This window comes from Sparus aurata, chromosome 7, assembly GCF_900880675.1.
Source record: "Sparus aurata chromosome 7, fSpaAur1.1, whole genome shotgun sequence".
In the NCBI taxonomy this organism is placed as follows: domain Eukaryota; kingdom Metazoa; phylum Chordata; class Actinopteri; order Spariformes; family Sparidae; genus Sparus; species Sparus aurata.
Genome location: NC_044193.1, coordinates 17,409,221 through 17,426,415, shown reverse-complemented (window position 1 = coordinate 17,426,415; position 17,195 = coordinate 17,409,221). Strand labels below are relative to the sequence as shown.

General features: G+C 41.6%; 2 protein-coding genes across 11 annotated transcripts in view; both read right to left on the bottom strand.

The window, feature by feature from the left end:
- kmt2d (lysine (K)-specific methyltransferase 2D) overlaps nucleotides 1–4,498 on the bottom strand; it is a 36,474-nt gene extending 31,976 nt beyond the window's left edge. For 8 of the 10 annotated variants that reach the window (XM_030422835.1, XM_030422843.1, XM_030422841.1 and 5 more), the window contains exons 1-6: nucleotides 3,802–4,347; nucleotides 1,305–1,387; nucleotides 1,020–1,131; nucleotides 716–918; nucleotides 517–626; nucleotides 246–408 (exon numbers count right to left, since the gene is read on the bottom strand). In XM_030422835.1, coding sequence (XP_030278695.1) covers nucleotides 246–408; nucleotides 517–626; nucleotides 716–918; nucleotides 1,020–1,131; nucleotides 1,305–1,353 — 637 coding nt within the window. In that variant the 5' untranslated portion in view covers nucleotides 1,354–1,387; nucleotides 3,802–4,347. The other 2 variants (XM_030422837.1, XM_030422836.1) reach the window with 2 other exon arrangements.
- A 4,976-nt stretch (nucleotides 4,499–9,474) lies between these two features.
- dhh (desert hedgehog signaling molecule) lies at nucleotides 9,475–16,167 on the bottom strand. Its single transcript, XM_030422833.1, has 4 exons — nucleotides 15,887–16,167; nucleotides 15,205–15,547; nucleotides 10,992–11,253; nucleotides 9,475–10,393 (listed from the first exon to the last, which is right to left on the bottom strand). Exons 2-4 carry the CDS (start codon nucleotides 15,511–15,513, stop codon nucleotides 9,573–9,575), a joined length of 1,392 nt encoding a protein of 463 aa, XP_030278693.1. The 5' UTR covers nucleotides 15,514–15,547; nucleotides 15,887–16,167; the 3' UTR covers nucleotides 9,475–9,572.
- Between the last annotated feature and the right edge of the window lie 1,028 nt (nucleotides 16,168–17,195).

The following is a 17,195-nucleotide window of genomic DNA, read 5'->3' as shown; positions in this document are numbered from 1 at the left end:
TAAGCCACTTTCAGACTCCAGCTTTTCAGGCAAGTTTCAACAGGATCGAACACCAATATGCATGATTTAACGAGAGAAATTGCGATTTCCGGGTGATGACTCCTTTAATGATAACAAAGAGCAATGGCTTGGTACGATAACAGTCCACTGTTGATTAACCAAAATCAGAATTGAACAGCTTTGGATTTAGGTGCTGTTTGAAAGCATTACATCACAATTCTGACCATGATGTCTGATTCACTTACCCAATTCCTCTGCCTTCTCTATGTGCTCTGGACAGAGGAGGATCAACTGCTTTATTGACTGGAAGGATCCACTGGCTGCCGAGCAGGGGAAGTGGTAGAACCGTGAGCAGCCCTCAGCATGGCATCGAATGGTTGCACCCAGCCTTTTGCAGTATTCGCAAAGCTGAAACAAACCAATGGTAACAGGTAAGTGTTTTTGAAGGAGGCCACTGTTTATCTCAATATTCTCACCAAATACCAGCTAAATCAAGTCTATGGACATAGAACTTACCCGCTGCGTCCCTGAGATAACGGCCTTATCCACGTTCTCCAGCTCCTCATTCTCCATCCGCTTCACTCCCTCCGACCACACCGCACACCAGTGATGAACCCAACAACCCCCTGTTCATTAGAAAGGTCAACATCAGTAAAACTTCATAATACATGTGTTGTATTATAGTAGATTGAATCTAAAATGTTTTCAGTTCAACCTGAGTCGTCAAAGAGTGCCGCCAGACAGGGGGAATCAGAAAATCCAATGGAAGACAGGTCATCATTCCCGGGCTGAGGCAGTGGAGAAGCTGATGGCTTGAGGGTCAGCCGCTCAGAAGATGGCCCAAAGTGTCTCAGTTCCCTCTGTCCGTGCAGGCTCCGCTCCACACAGTTACAGAGCACACAGGCTCGAACACTCTCTCTGTACAGTCACAAAGACAATTGTTCAAAACACAAGTAGAGAAAGACAGTTTTTTGATGTTGTGTACACAGAATCCTTTTGGATAAGAACGAAAAACGTACTCGGGTGTGCTGGAAGAGGCTGCAGTAGCACCGGACACATCCTCAGCAGCAGGAAGGGCTTTGGACTCCTCCTCAGAGGAGACAAGCTGCTTTGAAGGGGCATTGTCATCAGCTAAAGAAATATGAAAGTAAAAAATAAATACATAAAGCATTACGCTAAATGATATCAAAACATTTTCATTTGTTCTGCTCTAGTGCCATCATCTCAAATAAATCATACTGATTGACTGATTGACTGTCCCATGACATTGGGACTTGAGGACATTTTTAAGAAGAGCACATTACCTGTTGGTTCAGAGTCATTCTCTTCGCAGTTTGATTTCTGCTCGTCCATCCCCCGTGCTGATTTTGACCTCCTTGACAGAGATCTGCAATTTAAAAAAATAAGTACAATCAATTCACCAAAGTTAATCAACGCTAGAGCAGCTTAATGTATGATTTGAAGTACGTAACATTCTATTGGTGTTTTATGTGATAACTGACAAGGATATTAACATAAAGTCTGTCACTGCATCCTTTTTTAAGGTTGAGAATAGATCTGATGATATATAAAATAAATCAATAAATAAAATAAAAATGTTTTAAGATTTAAATAAATAAATAAATATTTCCACCAAGCTGAATGTAGGTCTGCACTTTACCAAAACCGAAATGGCTCTGTTCATCGGCTAACATATGTCTATCATCATCAAAGAAACAATCTCCAAAATCCATCTTTTCCTGCCACACCATCCGTCACAGTGGTCTCCCTGCCCACCCAAAAGCACTGTTCACATAAAGACTCACAACCAACAACACGACCGTTTACACGGGGCTGTTATGTGCTCACTTTAGATGATTTCCTTGTTAGTCTGACTAACGTTAGCACTATTGCAACCGAGCTTTCTCGCAAACTCGTGAAAATAGCGCGGGGGTTATAGGAGACGGATAAACCGGACACCGCTTTGACAATTCAAGTTGTTATTTACCCAGCAATGCATAATCCAACCCGGTCAAACTGCTGCGTGAAGAAAAGCGCAAAATGATACAACTAAAACAGTGTTTTCCTAAATAAAACAACCATAAATCTGGATACACAAAGAAAACACAACTTCCGTGTGTAGAACTTCCTGTTGCAGCGGGGCTCCTTTCGTGCAGAACCTGCGTCGCTCGCATCATAGTTCCGCTATGAGACTCACGCCACTAACAAAAATACTGTAAAACAAGCAATGCAGGAGTGGACGGGCTCGTCGCGTTTTAATCCACAGAGCGAATAAATAGGAAGTCATGTCATGTTTTTAACGTTTAACTGCTTTTAATAGACTGTGCTTTAAAAGCCGGCCGATCGGCCTAGATTTGCGTGGTATATTTCACTTATGGTACACAACTGCCTCACCAGTGCTTGTTATTATTATCGTGAATGTGAGAAATTAAATAGCCAAGATAATCGTCCAAGTAGCGATGCTGTTTAAAAGACAATCAATGTGACAGTGACTCTGATATATAGATCCTATCGGGAGTCTCGCAGTGTGTTTGTCTGTTGCAAAACAAAAACTGTGCCATCATACTATGAAAAAGCATCCTGTGAGCTAACGATAGCACAGAAAACACATTTCGAAATGTTTCCTGTTCATGTTACGGATTCAATTGGATGCAGACTCCGGTCCGAGACTGGTGCGCTTTTCTTGTGTAAATAATGCACAGCGGCTGAATTCAACACATATTCAAAATCAGACTGTACTGAATGATTCACACTAAATCAATACTAATGTATATGCATCTGTGTCAGAAATTAAATACATGTTAAGGAGTTTTGAATCCCTTTTCCAACAAATACAATCCAACACGCTACACCTGCAGCAGTATTAATCTAACAAACATATGGCGCGACATTAAAACGCTGTCAAGCTAATGGCACCAAAGGCAGTTAATGGCAGAAAGCAGATGAGCTGATTTCTCCATGAAACGTTGCCGTTACATCTTCCTAATGAACGCATTTAGTGGCAGCAACACTAGAAACGCACTCTCTCCTCGACAACAAACTAACGTCAACGTCCAATCCAAGTCCTTACAAAACCTGTTAACTTAAACCACAGCGAATGAAGACACTAAAAAGGCTTTGTTTTTTACAATGAAGTTGGCAATGTGCAGAGCAAAAGTGATGACATGATGGCTGAGTAAAAACGTCTTAACATCCTGGCTAGCTAAGTTAACATGAAAAGTGTGAACGTTACAAATTAACTTTCACGGTTTAACGTGTTTGTTTTTATCTTGTAATGGCAGCCGACGGCAGCTGCTATTTGTTGCAGTGCCACGGTGAAAGCTATTGAAATTTTATTGTTAAATAACTGCAGAGCTAAGCATATTCCTCAATGTAAACACCGACTTCAAAGGGTTGGTTCTGTCCAGCAAATAGCCTCGTCCGTGTTAGTAGCGACAGGCTGATACGGAAAAGCTAACAACTACCAATGGTGACGTAGCAGCAAAGTGTCCCGAAGAGGTAAAACTACGATTTATACACGTAATGTCATGCACTAGCGCACGTACTTCAATATTTGTCAGCCAGCCAAACTGTGGATCACACCTTGGACACCGCCAACGTTGAACATATTTCAACCTAAAGTTAGCACCCAGGTAACACAGCTAGTTCTCCAGCAATTAGACGTCCCCATCTGGTCGAAGCTAACAGCTAAATGTTACCGACAGCGGAGCTAACATTACCCGGTCTAAGGTCAGGGTTGGTGTGTCTTTAGGTATGTCTGTTGCAAGAAGTTCAAAGAGGCCATAATTAAAAACAGCTCACCTCACAAAAACAATATCGTCTCCTCATACATCAGCAAAATCCAAACAGCCACACAGCTTCCCAAAATGCTGCTGGTCGCTTCATTTTATGTACCGGACTAACGCTGCGGCTAGCCGGCTGGAGGGAGAGTGGGGGAAGTGCACGTCGGCGGAAGGCAGGCTGTGCGGTGCTGTTAGCTTAGCTAGCTCTTCAACTAGATGGATAAGCAGCAACTTGAGCTTTGTGTCGAGTGGTCGTGTACTGCCGAGGAACTATTAAGCACCGAGACAAGCCTACAAGCAGCCCCGAAAAAGGCTCCCCGGCTTTATACAGTTAATCCAAAAACTACACATCCGCCTGGCTCCCTGCTTGTTGATTTAGCACGAAGGCTACCGTTATTAACCTAATGGTAGCTAGCTGCTGCTCTGTTATGGAATCTCGCTCGCGAGGTCGTTAAAGCTACTGCAAGTTTACACAAATTGGTGCGTCCGAAAATTACAACCCCAAACTTTGTTGCTACGACAGCAAATATATTTTTTCTTTAGGTTTAAGTCGACTGTAGACATTCATCTACCTATATTTGCAGCTCAACTTTGCATGGGTACCCTTGTGTGGGTCACTAGCATCTCTCCACTTTGCTGAACTGCGTTGCGTCTGCACACACTGCTGTTCCGCCAGGTGGCTAGCCGCTGCTAGCAGTGCTAGCTAATAACAACTACGTCAAAAAAAAAAAAAAAAAAACACTCGTGCAAAATAACGAGGAAAACATAGTGTTTTGTGTGTAGAAAACGAGACAAGGGTGTTACGGCTTTAGCACAACAGTGAACAACGTGCTGGTTGATCATTTACGACCCAGCTCAAGGCTTTAATCTGCGGAGGAGCGCCGATAAGTGAAATATGGTAGATATCAGATATAAGGGCTTTAGATTTTCAGATCCAGGGAAGCCATTTTTCATTAGATTGTTATGATTGTCGGACTAACGCTACTTGGACATGGCTGTGGGTGAATGCATGTGTTGTTTTTGATAGACGATCCGCCGCGATCCAACGAAGTCGATTAAATTAATAATTCTCTCAGCAGATTAATTTAATGTAATTAACAAGAGCACAGAGCCCTTCATCATGGTTGTTTTTTTTTTATTATTCCGCTTCTGTCCATATGCTGCAATGCACTGCGCATATGACTGAGGTGAAACTGGGAAGAATAGTCGACTTGAATCTGCTAAGATCTGAAATAAACATCGAGCAGGTTTCAGCAGGTTCACTGATAATAAGCCACATTTAGTTTATTATGAGATGTGTTATTGTGTTACCTAATTTTGCCTTACTTCCCTGTCTTATACACGTTGGTAAATTTGTGATTTTTTATAAAGCAAAATGGGAATGAACTGTCAAAATGAAATACTTTTAAAGAGCCTAAATATTTCTATACTGTTTTAAAAGGGTTGCAACCCGCCCAGCAGTCAAGAGGACAAACACTTCACAACCTTTATCCTCCAAACCCGAATCAGCTGACAATCGATTTGATGACTTTTCCATTTGATCAACAATTACTTGAGCATATAAAACATTTTCAGATCTGAAGCAATCCTGTGCATCGTACTGAGGGTGAATAACACAGATTCTGCTGGAGGTGGGGCTTGGGAGGTTGGTCGTCTTTATCATCATCTTGCGTTATCACTGTGAGAAAATCACAATGGAATGGGTGACCCAGTAAGAGGGGTTCAACAAAGTTCTTCTGAGAACTACCCCGTTCCTTACTCCATCTTAAGATCCAAATATCTTGCATGTAGCAACTACAAACTTTTACGCAGCTTGAGTACAGAGAGTCTTCTCAGAGATGCATCCTTTTAAAGCGTATGATGTCCTGAAAGTGTGGCACAGCCTGTGCTCTTACAGCCCTTGCAAATCCGCTTGTATATGTGTAGTTGTTGAATTTAGACACCGACCCTCCCCATGCCGTCCATTCACGGGCCAGAATGTGAGTGAAAAGCCCGAGGCTGTGCGCGTAGTGAAGCTTGGATGTCATTTAAACTATCCTGTGAACTTACAGAAAATGATATATTGGGTAACAGTCGGTCCCTTTATGAGAAGGTCACAGGTTTAAACTTCACCAGCTAGGCCTACTGTTCATCACCTGTCATGCCGTAAAGCAGAACACTGGAACGTTACAGGTAAAGAGCTCATTTAGGTTAAAAACACAACATTTGTGTAGAGTGAGTGAGTGTAGAGAGGACCATCTGAAAAATATCCCAAATGTAAAGTTAATATATGTGAACACACACTGATGCCTCACAGCTCAACTGCAATAAATTGTGTACTAAATAAGCAGTTAGCAACCACCTGCTGCAGGGAGCTGACCTGCAGCCGACCCTGTGCTGTGAAACATGTGGTAATACATGTGCAGAGGCATCTATGTGCAGAATGTGCGCGGAAAAAGTTTACAAGAAATTCTAACGATGGGGTGAATGCTGTCGGCACTCTAAAAAGCTCCACGCAACTACATAAATGTGACCTGATATACACGTTTCAGTTGTGATAAAACGTGTGCTACAACTGATGTAAGCTCAAAGACTTAAAGGACAAGTTTACCTGAAAAATGAAAAAAAGGGTGAAGCTTTGTCGTTCACAAAACATTTCTGGAGCTTCACAGCAACAGCATTGCAGCATTTCCCATAACAGCAACAGCATTGCAGCATTTACTTCAGCGCAACTGAAGTAGATGGTGATACTTTTTTTTTAAAACCTTGATAGAACAACTGAAAAGAAAAGCCGAAAATGGCTCCATACAGCTCATCCCGCATTATCCAAGTCTCAGGAAATCCCAAGATCCCAAAGTGGTTTTCAAAACACGATACTTACACACTTGCAGCAGCAGTCGAGCTTGTGCACCCACTTCAGACACTTATTGTTTTAGCTTGGCACCTACAATAAAAGACTTACAAAAAGGGTGTAATTAATGTATTTTCAAATCAATTTGAGATCTAGGGGCTTCAGGAGATTTGGATGACATTTTATGAGCTGTATGGAACCATTGTATATTTCTTTGCAGTTTTGTTTTTACGTTTAAAACCCACTTAGGTTGTTTGGGAGAATGCTGCAACACCGTTTTGGCTGTGAAGTGCCAGAAATATTTTTCAGGACTACGTTACTTTACCTGACTTTCCATCAGAATGAGGGTGTGTGGAGACAGTGACTGAATTTTCTCTTTTTGATGAACTGATCCTTTAAGAGTCCAGTTAAAGCCTAAACAGCCAAATCATTGTTTTCATAATTATAATGAGCTGCTTGCATATACAAAACTTGAACATTCGACAACAGTTTCTAATTAAATCAGTCGCGAAATCTCACTGCACAGAAGGCTACGCTTTTGAAAATCATGATTGTTTGATTTAGCAGCACTCGTTCAATGGATACTTTTCTAGTAAGAATAAAAGTGCTTTCATATTGAGAGTTTTTGTAGTTGAGAGTAGTTAAATGACTGGAGAATCAGCCTGTAAAAAGATCAGGTTGTAGTTTCAATCACACACAAGTCATGAGCTCTATTTTCTGCCATACACAAAGAGTTTTCGTCGATTTGTTCAGGTATGTGAGGAAAATTCAGTTATATTTGGACAACGCCACTTCATTACTTACTCACAAACTCATGGTAAATCTCAACTGATGCATCTTTCTCCTTCATGTCTCATTAAATATGGTCATAAAAGTGTTTTTTCCTTATTATCCCAGCTGATAACACTGGTCTGTATTTTACAAACAGTGGATTTTATATGTGAAATGTGTGTTAGTGCCTGAATGTGAGGTGTGCAGGTTCTCATTTTGAAAATAGGTTATTACTGGTCCCTCTGACAGGATTAGTTAGCTCCCCATTCAGCTTTAGCAAGATTGGATTAGATTTTGAGGGGGGGGGGGGTTGCTGAGACTGGCTGAAGGACAGTGACTGATTGGCCGATGGTTGTAAATAGAGGGTTGTATTAGGACGCCAGGCTTTTCCTATTGGCCAGTCGGAGGAGCGGGTGCTTTCCCATCTGCCTCCTGCATCTCAAGGATAATCCCCTAGAAATACCTCCACAGATGTTTACCACAGAACATAAACCAGAAGAGGAGAATACCGTTTGGGTGCTTAGTGTGCTGTTTGTTACAGTTATCTACCAAAAAAAAGTATATATAAAAGAGTATAAGATACTGTTTTCTTAATATTTCTTTCTGTTTTTGCGTCCCTCAGTATGATAACTCAGTGTCCACTCAAATCAATCAGTGCTGTAAAATAACTGAAAATATTGTCTCAATGTCTGAACATAGGTGTTACCACTTAACTACATGTATTACAACTCAAATCAAGGTTTATTAAAATTGCAGTTTATGATCTAGAGTATTTATTGTACATACAAGGACATTTAAACTAAAATTCAGGTATAATATCAGTTCCTCCACAAGGGGGTGTAAAACCTTGTACTACTGCACATGTCCTGATATTCACTTGCACATTATCATGAACCTTTGAGAAGTAGTTTAACATTAAGAATAATACAATGTTCATACTATCCTGGTAACTGGACTTGTAACATTATGATATAGACGGGTGGATGTTCAAGATGACTGAGTATCAAGGATTTAATTATAACATTTAAGTTACAGTCCCTTTATGTTTCTCATAAAAATTGTATAAATGAAAAATCACATAACCGTAAAAAAATAAAAACAAAGAAACACATGATTTCAGATGGTTTGTGGAGGATGAACTCAGGACTTTTTGCAGTCTGAGGAGAGAAGCTGCTCATCTCTTAAACATTAGATGTAACAAAACAGACAATTGTGTAAGCATTGAATGTACAGACTGTGTAATACTTGTGACCCTAACTGATCAGTGCATACGAACAAAACTGTTCCCTCGAATGTTCGAAGGAACCTGATAACTCTCTCAAAGTAGCCGTGTGATAAAGTCTGAGACTCTGATAAAGTCAAGGTGGTGGCACAGTTGGTGAATATTAAGTAAGTCTGGGCTTTACATTAACCCGCAGCCTGTTAGTCTCTATTTCCACAGAGGTCTTGAACATTGTAACATACAAAATGCCCAAAAATGACCCAGGAAATGAACTCTTGCACCTCTTGTACGTCCTGGGTCTGTTGTGCCTGACCAGACAACTTCAGAGCTGAAGAAATAAAAGCAGAGTGCTGCTTAATAAAATGCTGTTTTAATTTGAGTTTTTTTGACATCACAACATGTGAAGACATACAATACATGTAGTGAAATTAATGTAACATGAAACATTTATATATTATGATTCAGAAAGTACAAAAATAGAGATTCTGTTGTTGTGGGGAAATCCATTCCTATCCCATTATTTATATATATATATATATATATATATATATATATAGATATATATATATATATATATATATATATATATATATATATATATATATATATATATATATATATATATATATATATATATATATATATATATATATATATATATATATATATATATATATATATATATATATATATATATATATAAAATAATTAAAACACATTGACATGATGTACAAATACACTATGATACAGTCATTTTGGCATGGCCACTCTAACGTTAACCTCTCATCAAACTCCCTTACAAACATTAGCATGTATATAATTATGACAGATTATAATGCAAAACAACGGTGAAAAAAGCAAGCAAGCCCTTCCAGTGGTTTTAATTTATTGAAGAGGAGAACAGGAAGTGTAAATGCATCAAAACATTGATCAGTGTGACATGTGCTGTGTCTATAGTTTCAGGCTTTTAAGGATGAAATGAGTTGGAGTCTAAAAACACACATCCAAAACTGTACAGTAGTCTGGCATACCAGTGCACATATGATGTTGGGCTTTGTGAGGAGTGCTTCTCTTTCACTTCCATCCTCAGTGGTTCACTCACATTGTCTCGTCTGATCAGGATGCCATTATTCACATAAACACCTGCTTTGTCCTTTGCGGCCACAGTGCTACAATGCAGCGGAGTCTCGGTGCAAGCTGTTTCACTGCCTGTGGTCTGCTCTTCTTTTGTCGTCTCTCCCCAAAGAAGCTGGTTGAATGTGGAGAGGAGTCGCACAGGTCCGAACGCCCAGTGTGCAAGGCTGTGGTCCTCTACCAGTGCATAGCTGGATGCCAGCACCCCGTCAACGAACACAGTTCCAGCTTCTGTCAAGGGTGCATACAGTCCCGCACTCTCCTCTACTGAAACTGAGATGATTCGAGATGGACGAACCTGACCCTCTGCTGTATAGACCAGAACACAGTCTCCCGCTTTGGCTTTGCTAGCAAACTGAGCCTGGTACTCGCTGCTGTTGAGTCTACAATGTGGGGCCAAAAAGACCAAGTGATGTGGAGTAACACTCAATTTGTGTCCGTCTTCCGTCTCCAGGGACAGGAAAGTAGACCAGCTGTCTTGGTCCCGGTGCAGAAACAGAAGGACTGGGCTAAACACGACTTGGCCTGTCCCAGACAGGGCCATGACTCTGTCCCCAGGAACCAGAGATGACAGGCTCTTCTGCTGCCCTCCAGCAACAGCAACCCGGGCCCAGCCAGGGAAACAGCCACCTTTTTCCACAGCAACAGAGTGATCTGCAGGAAGATCAGACGAAGCGGATGACTAAACTGATAAATGTTTATACTTAAATGATTAGATACATTTCGTCATTACCTTTTCAACCTCATGCTGATCAGGTACAGTCAGATGACATTTCGTTGTCCCCAAAACATCTATAGAGCTTTACAGCAAAACAGCACTCTCCGAAACAACTTAAGTAGATGGGGACCAGTTTGAAAACCTTAATAAAACGCCTGAAATAAAGCCTAAAATGCCTCCATGCAGCTCACCTAGCGAAAATTCAAGTCTCCGGAGGCCAAAATATCCCGTTTGTTGAGACCCTTTTGTAGCCGAAATCTTCACTGTAGCTGCTGAACTAAAAGCTTCAGCATGCACCCCATCTGAAGTGGATGCACGAGCTCCACTATGCACCTAGGGTCTAGCTAATGCTTTTAAAAATGAATTTGTACGACACATTACCCGACTTTCCATCAGCATGAGAATGAGTAGATAATGATTGAATTTTTATTTTGAGATTAACTTATCCTTACATCTGGATATCCTAGTTACTAAAGTGATTTGACACAACCACCTTCATGATAGTCAATAAAAAAGCTCCCTCCTTAAACTTACCCGCCTTTACTGAGCAGTGGATGTGGTATTTAGACTCGTAGTGGACCCAGTCAAAGCCCGCCTCCACAGCCAGCTGGGCCAGAAGACCATATTTCTCTGTTTTTCTGTCGTCAGTAGTGATATCCACGGCCCGGCCTTCATAGTGCAGAGAGCCGGGAGGGTGGTGACCGTCCTCATCCCAGGCCTCCGTCACACGCAAGTGCACCCCCGGCCACTGGTTCATCACTGCGATAGCCAACCTGTTTAAACAGTCCTTACATCGCTGGGAACAGAAGAAAATGGGGGGAAAAGTCTTCAGTTTGGAGCAGTATTAACTGGTTTGTTGTATTAGAATATATCAGATGACATGAGCTGTCAAGTTGAGTCAGTTTTATTTATATAGCCTAAAATCTCAATCACACTGCCTCAGTGGGCTTCACAATCTGTACAATGGACAACATCCTCCGTCCTTGGACTTTCAATACGCGTAAGGAAAAACTCCCCAGGTGTTTTGGTATTGGTGCATATCGCGGTTGATAAATATCAAGAAATCACAAATATAATAAGTACAGATATACCAGGGATATGTTTAAGGTAATTTAGAGACAGTTTCTTCTTTATAGTTTGTCTGCCACAGAGCATCGACGACTCATTTTTAACTGCAAAATAACCTGTACCTATTTTGGTCGCGGTTCTTTTGAACCAAATTTGAGGGAACCTTGTCAAATAAATGTACAAAATTTGTATCATTATCAGATTCTAAAACCCCCAAATATCAACATCTGTATTGCCTTCACGATCCAGCATCAGTCAGGCTCTAGTGTAACAGTCGTTTAAAAAGGAAATTGATGTTTGGATCAGATAACTGGCTCCATTTTGGATCTGGAAACAAGTTGGGTGAAAGGGATTAATAACTTTCTTTATTATCATCTTCCTTCTTTTTCAAAAAGCAAAACATTCAGTTAGCCATTTTAGTTTAATAGCAAATATGTATTTAAAATAAAATATACTATATCTGGTAAAAAGTGTGTATTAGAATATATCAAGTATTTCATGTCTATCATTAAGCTTTAAAGTTGAAAGTTACGTTAGTAGGGAATCAACAAGGGGTACAAAAAGAGGAATTTCTGATCATTATCAATGATAATAATAAACTGTGACTGATAACACACTTTTGCTTATGAATACAAGAGAAGGGCAGCGGAGTAATATAACTAAGTATACCTAATCAAAAACATAAATTAAGAGTTTGTACTCTGTACTGTGTACTTTTATAACTTAAGTACATTTAATATAAGATACTTTTAGACTGTTTTTATGGGTAATTTTTCACTTATACAAAAGTAAAAGTTTAACTAAATATTTTCATTTTTTAATCAAGAAAGTATGACTTCTGGGTACTGTTTACAGCACTAAAGAAATATGTTGATCATATAGATATTATTCCTATGTGTACTTCTGAATGTTTCAGCTTACCTTTTTACTGTATTCGCGCTAATAGTTTTTTTTTTGTTTTAATTATTTTGCTTGTACATCAGGAGAGGGGTGCAGGGTTGGGTGGTTGGTTGTTTCATGTATTATCATTATCATGTGAGGTTTTTCTCTCGTCTCGTTGGATATTTTAGTTTAAAGCTTGAAAACTTCAATTGAGAAAAAAAGCAAAATTGAGGTTCAGTTTATTTGAAAAACAATAACTATATTTTTAGTCTCTCTGTCTGCAGTGTTTGCCCAGTACATTGAAGGGCATGTCTGGACCAAACTCAAGTGACACATTGTAATCATTGATTTACAGGCGCAACGGCACAGTCCAACTGTACAAGTGGCATGTACAGTATGTGAGCCCACTGAACACTTCAGTGAGCAGACTGATTCCAGTGCAGCTCCCAAGAAAAATGCCTGCAGTATTCCAGCACTGTCTCTGGCTCCCAGGTTATGATTGTTTGTCTGCTGGCATCAACGCACAATCCCTCCTCTGGTCCGCTAAAGGCCATCTCAACCTTGCTCAAACAATCAGGGTACAAGAACAAAGCTACTGTAGCCAGTTTAGCACATTCCGTGGCCTTTTGGACAGGGTGACAGAATAATCAAGGCCATTCTCCGCCTCTCCGGAGTGTTCCAGGCATATGAGGTTCTCGCTTTCACCCCTGAGACATTCGATCAGAAAAAAAAGTGCACGGTGACTCCGAACGCCCCCGTGGGCTGTGATGTTGCAGACTGTGTCAGCATTGTCACAAAATAGCAGCCTGGAAATATGATGACGGCAGCAACTGAGGTGATACACTCATTATCATCTCCTGAATGAGTCTTCTTTTGTGACTTGTGATGTGACTCGTGGCCTTTAAATCGACTGAATAAGGCTTATCCTTCAACTGGAAAGAAAGTGACGAGGAGAGAGAAAGTTGGGTGAGAATGGAAGAGGTTTAGCGGAGGGTTGGAAGCTGAGGACCAAAGAGAGGGCAGAGGGGAAGAATGTATGGGCACGGACTTGGGAATGTGACAGCAAGAGTGAGAAAGCGAGAGGGACAGAAAACAAACTGGGTACATTTTTCTCGCAATGCCATTGAAGAGAGGCGTTTCATTGTCAGAGCTACAGTAGCTGCTTTTCCGACGGTGCCATTACTTCAGCAGGCGGGAATTTTGTATAGGCGACCCCTACGAGTCTCCAAATGACGCACAAAGAGCGTCTTTCACATCTGGGCACATGCACCCATACACACACTCATACTGGGCATCGGCAGGGCACACACACACGACCGAAGATTTCCATCACATACAATCACTCGGGGAGGGGAAGGAACACAGATTCATATCCGAAACAATCACAGAAAAGCCACAGCATCCAAAGCAGGGCGACAGCTGACTGTCAAAGAAACCCTGTGATGTTTTTTGAGGATCTAAATCCTTCTATAAGCCGCCGATTGTCTTTTTTTTTTCTTCTAAGCGTGAGATCTGAATTTGGAGCTCAAGTTTAAGTGCCGTGCCTCAATATTTACCCCTGGCAGGCACGCTGAGAACCTGTCACAGGAATAGTTTGATTTCAAATAACAAAGACTTTGGTTAAAGATTAAAAGGAAGTGTTCCTGAAATGGAAAGCAGTCTCTCTTAAAGGGTAGTGTTGAATTACATCCTGATCTTCTTATCTGGAGAAAAGCGAGCTGGGAGGGGGGAGTTTGGGTAAAATGTACACACTCTTGTGCTGAACGTTTGTTTGTGTGTTAGAAGCCTGGCAAGGGCAGATAGCGTGGAGCACGGCAAACAATGCATGAGGTTACATGATTGGGTTTGAAGGTGCGGCGCTCAAGCGCTTATGTGAATGGAGTTAATCAATCATCCAGCAGAGGGACCAGCTCGAAAAAGGTTCAAGAGACATCAGAGAGAGCATCCCTGAATGAACCTGTGTGCGCTGTGAATCATGTTGGACAGTTTCAACTTAAAAGTCAAAGCGTGAATTGCTGCCTTAAATATTTGGGTGAGCTTATTTTAGGTTGAATGGTTTGTGTCAAATCTTTTAAGTTTTCTTTTTTTGAGAAACACAAATTAAAGTTAACTGAACTTCAACATACATCTACAGCTGACTTAAGATATTTAGTTGAATCACTGGATGTTCAGCAGCACTGACAATCCTTCATATTAAATTTGATTTCCTTACATTTGAAACATATGTTAGAGTCAATTCCTCATTTCATACACGAAACAGCATTGGCTGCTCCTATTGCCGCCCCTTTGTTCGAGCATTTGTACAAATACATTATTTTAGCCTTAGTTTAATAAGGAAAAGACTCTCTAAATATATTAAAGACAAGCAGCAAGTTTCCATAACATGCATTGTCTTCAAACTATATTAAAAAAAAGAAGGGTCTCAGGAGAGTTGCACCTCTCATACAATGCATGCTGGGACATGTGCCAATACGCTGATCATGTTTCTTGAGAGACTTATTTCTATGAGTTGATTGAACTCTGTACATGACATTCACCCACCTCATCATTTAAAGCAAAAAGATTTTTAAGTTAAAAGAACTCATCTTTACAAGTCAGGAGCCTAACCATGGTCTGAAAATAACAAAAACAAACAAACTATAAACTTAATAAAGAAATAAAACTTGTATATATGTGTGTTAAGTTAATAAGAAAACACCAGTTGATTCCACTAAATTCTGTAATGACTTTGCCCTCAGAAGTCACCTGAGACAAGTGATCCAGTGCATCATCCACATCCTCCACACACCAGCCTCACCTTTGACATGAAGCGGTCTGCGTTGGTGTTCTCCTCATCCTTGAACACGATGTCCGGGTTGTAGTTGCACACGAGCTCGTTGAAGCGCTCGGAGTTGCGTGTGATCTTGCCCTCTGCTCTCCCGCTGGCGCCCAGGTTGTTCTCTGAGAAGTTGGGGAAGAACTGCTTGTAGTGCATGGCCGTGAGCTTCCTGGGCCTGGGCCGGATGCCGTAGCCGGGGCCCGGTCCGCATCCCTGGACGGGCCATGCACAAGTCCACGCAACGAGCAGGCCGAGCTGTGCCAGGCGGGCCCACCAGGACTGCTTCATTGGGGAGTCAGTGGCTCAACAGTGCCTGTTGATACTGATGCACAGATGGGAGCATTTCTCTCTAACGTGTTCACTCCTGACCAGAACAATTAAACTCAATATGACAAAGGCAGCTCTGATTGAAGGTTTGCACGGTGTTGACCCAAATCTACAGCCATGTGAGTGATCTGATTGGCTGAAATGTGAAGTTTAGAATCAGCCAATACAAAACAACAACAACGAGACTTAAAAAGGTTTGTGAGGTGGCTTTTTGTTTTTTTTTTCTATCAGCAGCCTCTAAGCCTCTCGTGAACTGAAAGTCGTCTCCAAAAGTGTCCGTGTCAGGTGCCAGCCTTGACGCAGGTGTTGTTTCTCTGGCTCTCTGCTCACTTACCCCGCTCCTCTCTCCGCGCAGCTCCTCTCACACACAGACGGAGGCGCACGCCGAAAGCCTTCACTCGACTCCCCGCGATCCCTACGGACGCTCCCGTGGCGCTCTCATCCTCTTTGTCCATCTAGAAGTGTCTCTCTACAGGTGTTGTTGTTGTTTTTTTCCTTCTCTCTTTCCTCCTTCTCCACTTCGTCCACCGTCTCCTGTCGCGCCGCAGAGCTCCTGGCCACCTTGCGCCAGCCATTGGGTCTTATTAGCGTCCGGACAAGATTGCCCTCCCTTCCTCTGCGCGTACCCAACGCGACAGCACACGCCTCCAATTCAAGCGTACAAAGAACATATGATTGGCCTACTTAATGTTAACACAATGACACCCGCCCACCCACCCGCTCATGTCCACCACCTTAAATATTCAAGGGCAACTTTCCCTGAAAAGTTAAAGTGTTCAAAACTTTTTCACACATCATTCAGAAACATCAGCTGCAGCTTCATTCAGAGCACACACACACACACTACTTATTATATTTTTTCCACTCACATGGCTCAGACTGGTGATGCTCATGTTATTAATAGACTTAGAGTTGAAGGTGAGGGTCTCTGACAGGGAACACAAGTGTCCAGCCTTGACACCCCCTGACGGTGACTTACAGTGCTACCTTCCTGTGTTCGGGGAGCCAGCCTGACCCCCCTGAACCCAGTGCACCCGAGACCCCCTCAGCTGGAAAACGCCCGCTGGCCACATAACAACACATTATTTTTATCCATTCCCAGAACAATAGCTGGGAGCGTCGTAAAATGTGTCTGATAATGTCAAAGAGGGAGCAGAAAAAGAAAGGAATCCTTGTGTCTCAGGGGTTCTGACATCTGCAATCACACACGGAAGCTGAAATTAATGGCAGGTTAAAGGTCGGAGTGTGTCAGCCATCCTATCTGTAGCTTCCTGGAACACTTGAGGACTCGGTGCATCATGGCCAGAGAGTGACTTTCTCTCAAAGAATCTTTAGCCCACTGGTGTCCCACCTTTTACTGGAATCCGAAATGTCGTTGTCTTTTCTGAGATGCCCTTGTGTTTTCTGAAATGTCGTTACATTATTTGGTATGTTAATGCGTTTCCTGAAATGTTGTTGTCTTTTGTCCCTCAGAGTCACAGTAAAAAAATAAAAAAAAACACTCACACATATAAAGAAAGCACCTGTGAATTTCTTCCTACTCTGTCTGATCTGAACAGTGCTTAACATTCGCTTTGAAGGATGAAAACGCAGGTCGCTGAGCTCCACAGTGACCATGAAAAAGGCATCCTTGTTTGGGAAGT

Bases quoted from the DNA above. Each gene is read 5' to 3' on its own strand.
- dhh (XM_030422833.1), bottom strand. From the start codon at position 15,513: ATGAAGCAGTCCTGGTGGGCCCGCCTGGCACAGCTCGGCCTGCTCGTT. The intron at 11,254-15,204 runs GTGAGGCTGGTG...TTCTGTTCCCAG, and splicing joins CAGACCGCTTCATGTCAAAG to CGATGTAAGGACTGTTTAAA. The intron at 10,394-10,991 runs GTAAGTTTAAGG...ATCTTCCTGCAG, and splicing joins CCACTGCTCAGTAAAGGCGG to ATCACTCTGTTGCTGTGGAA.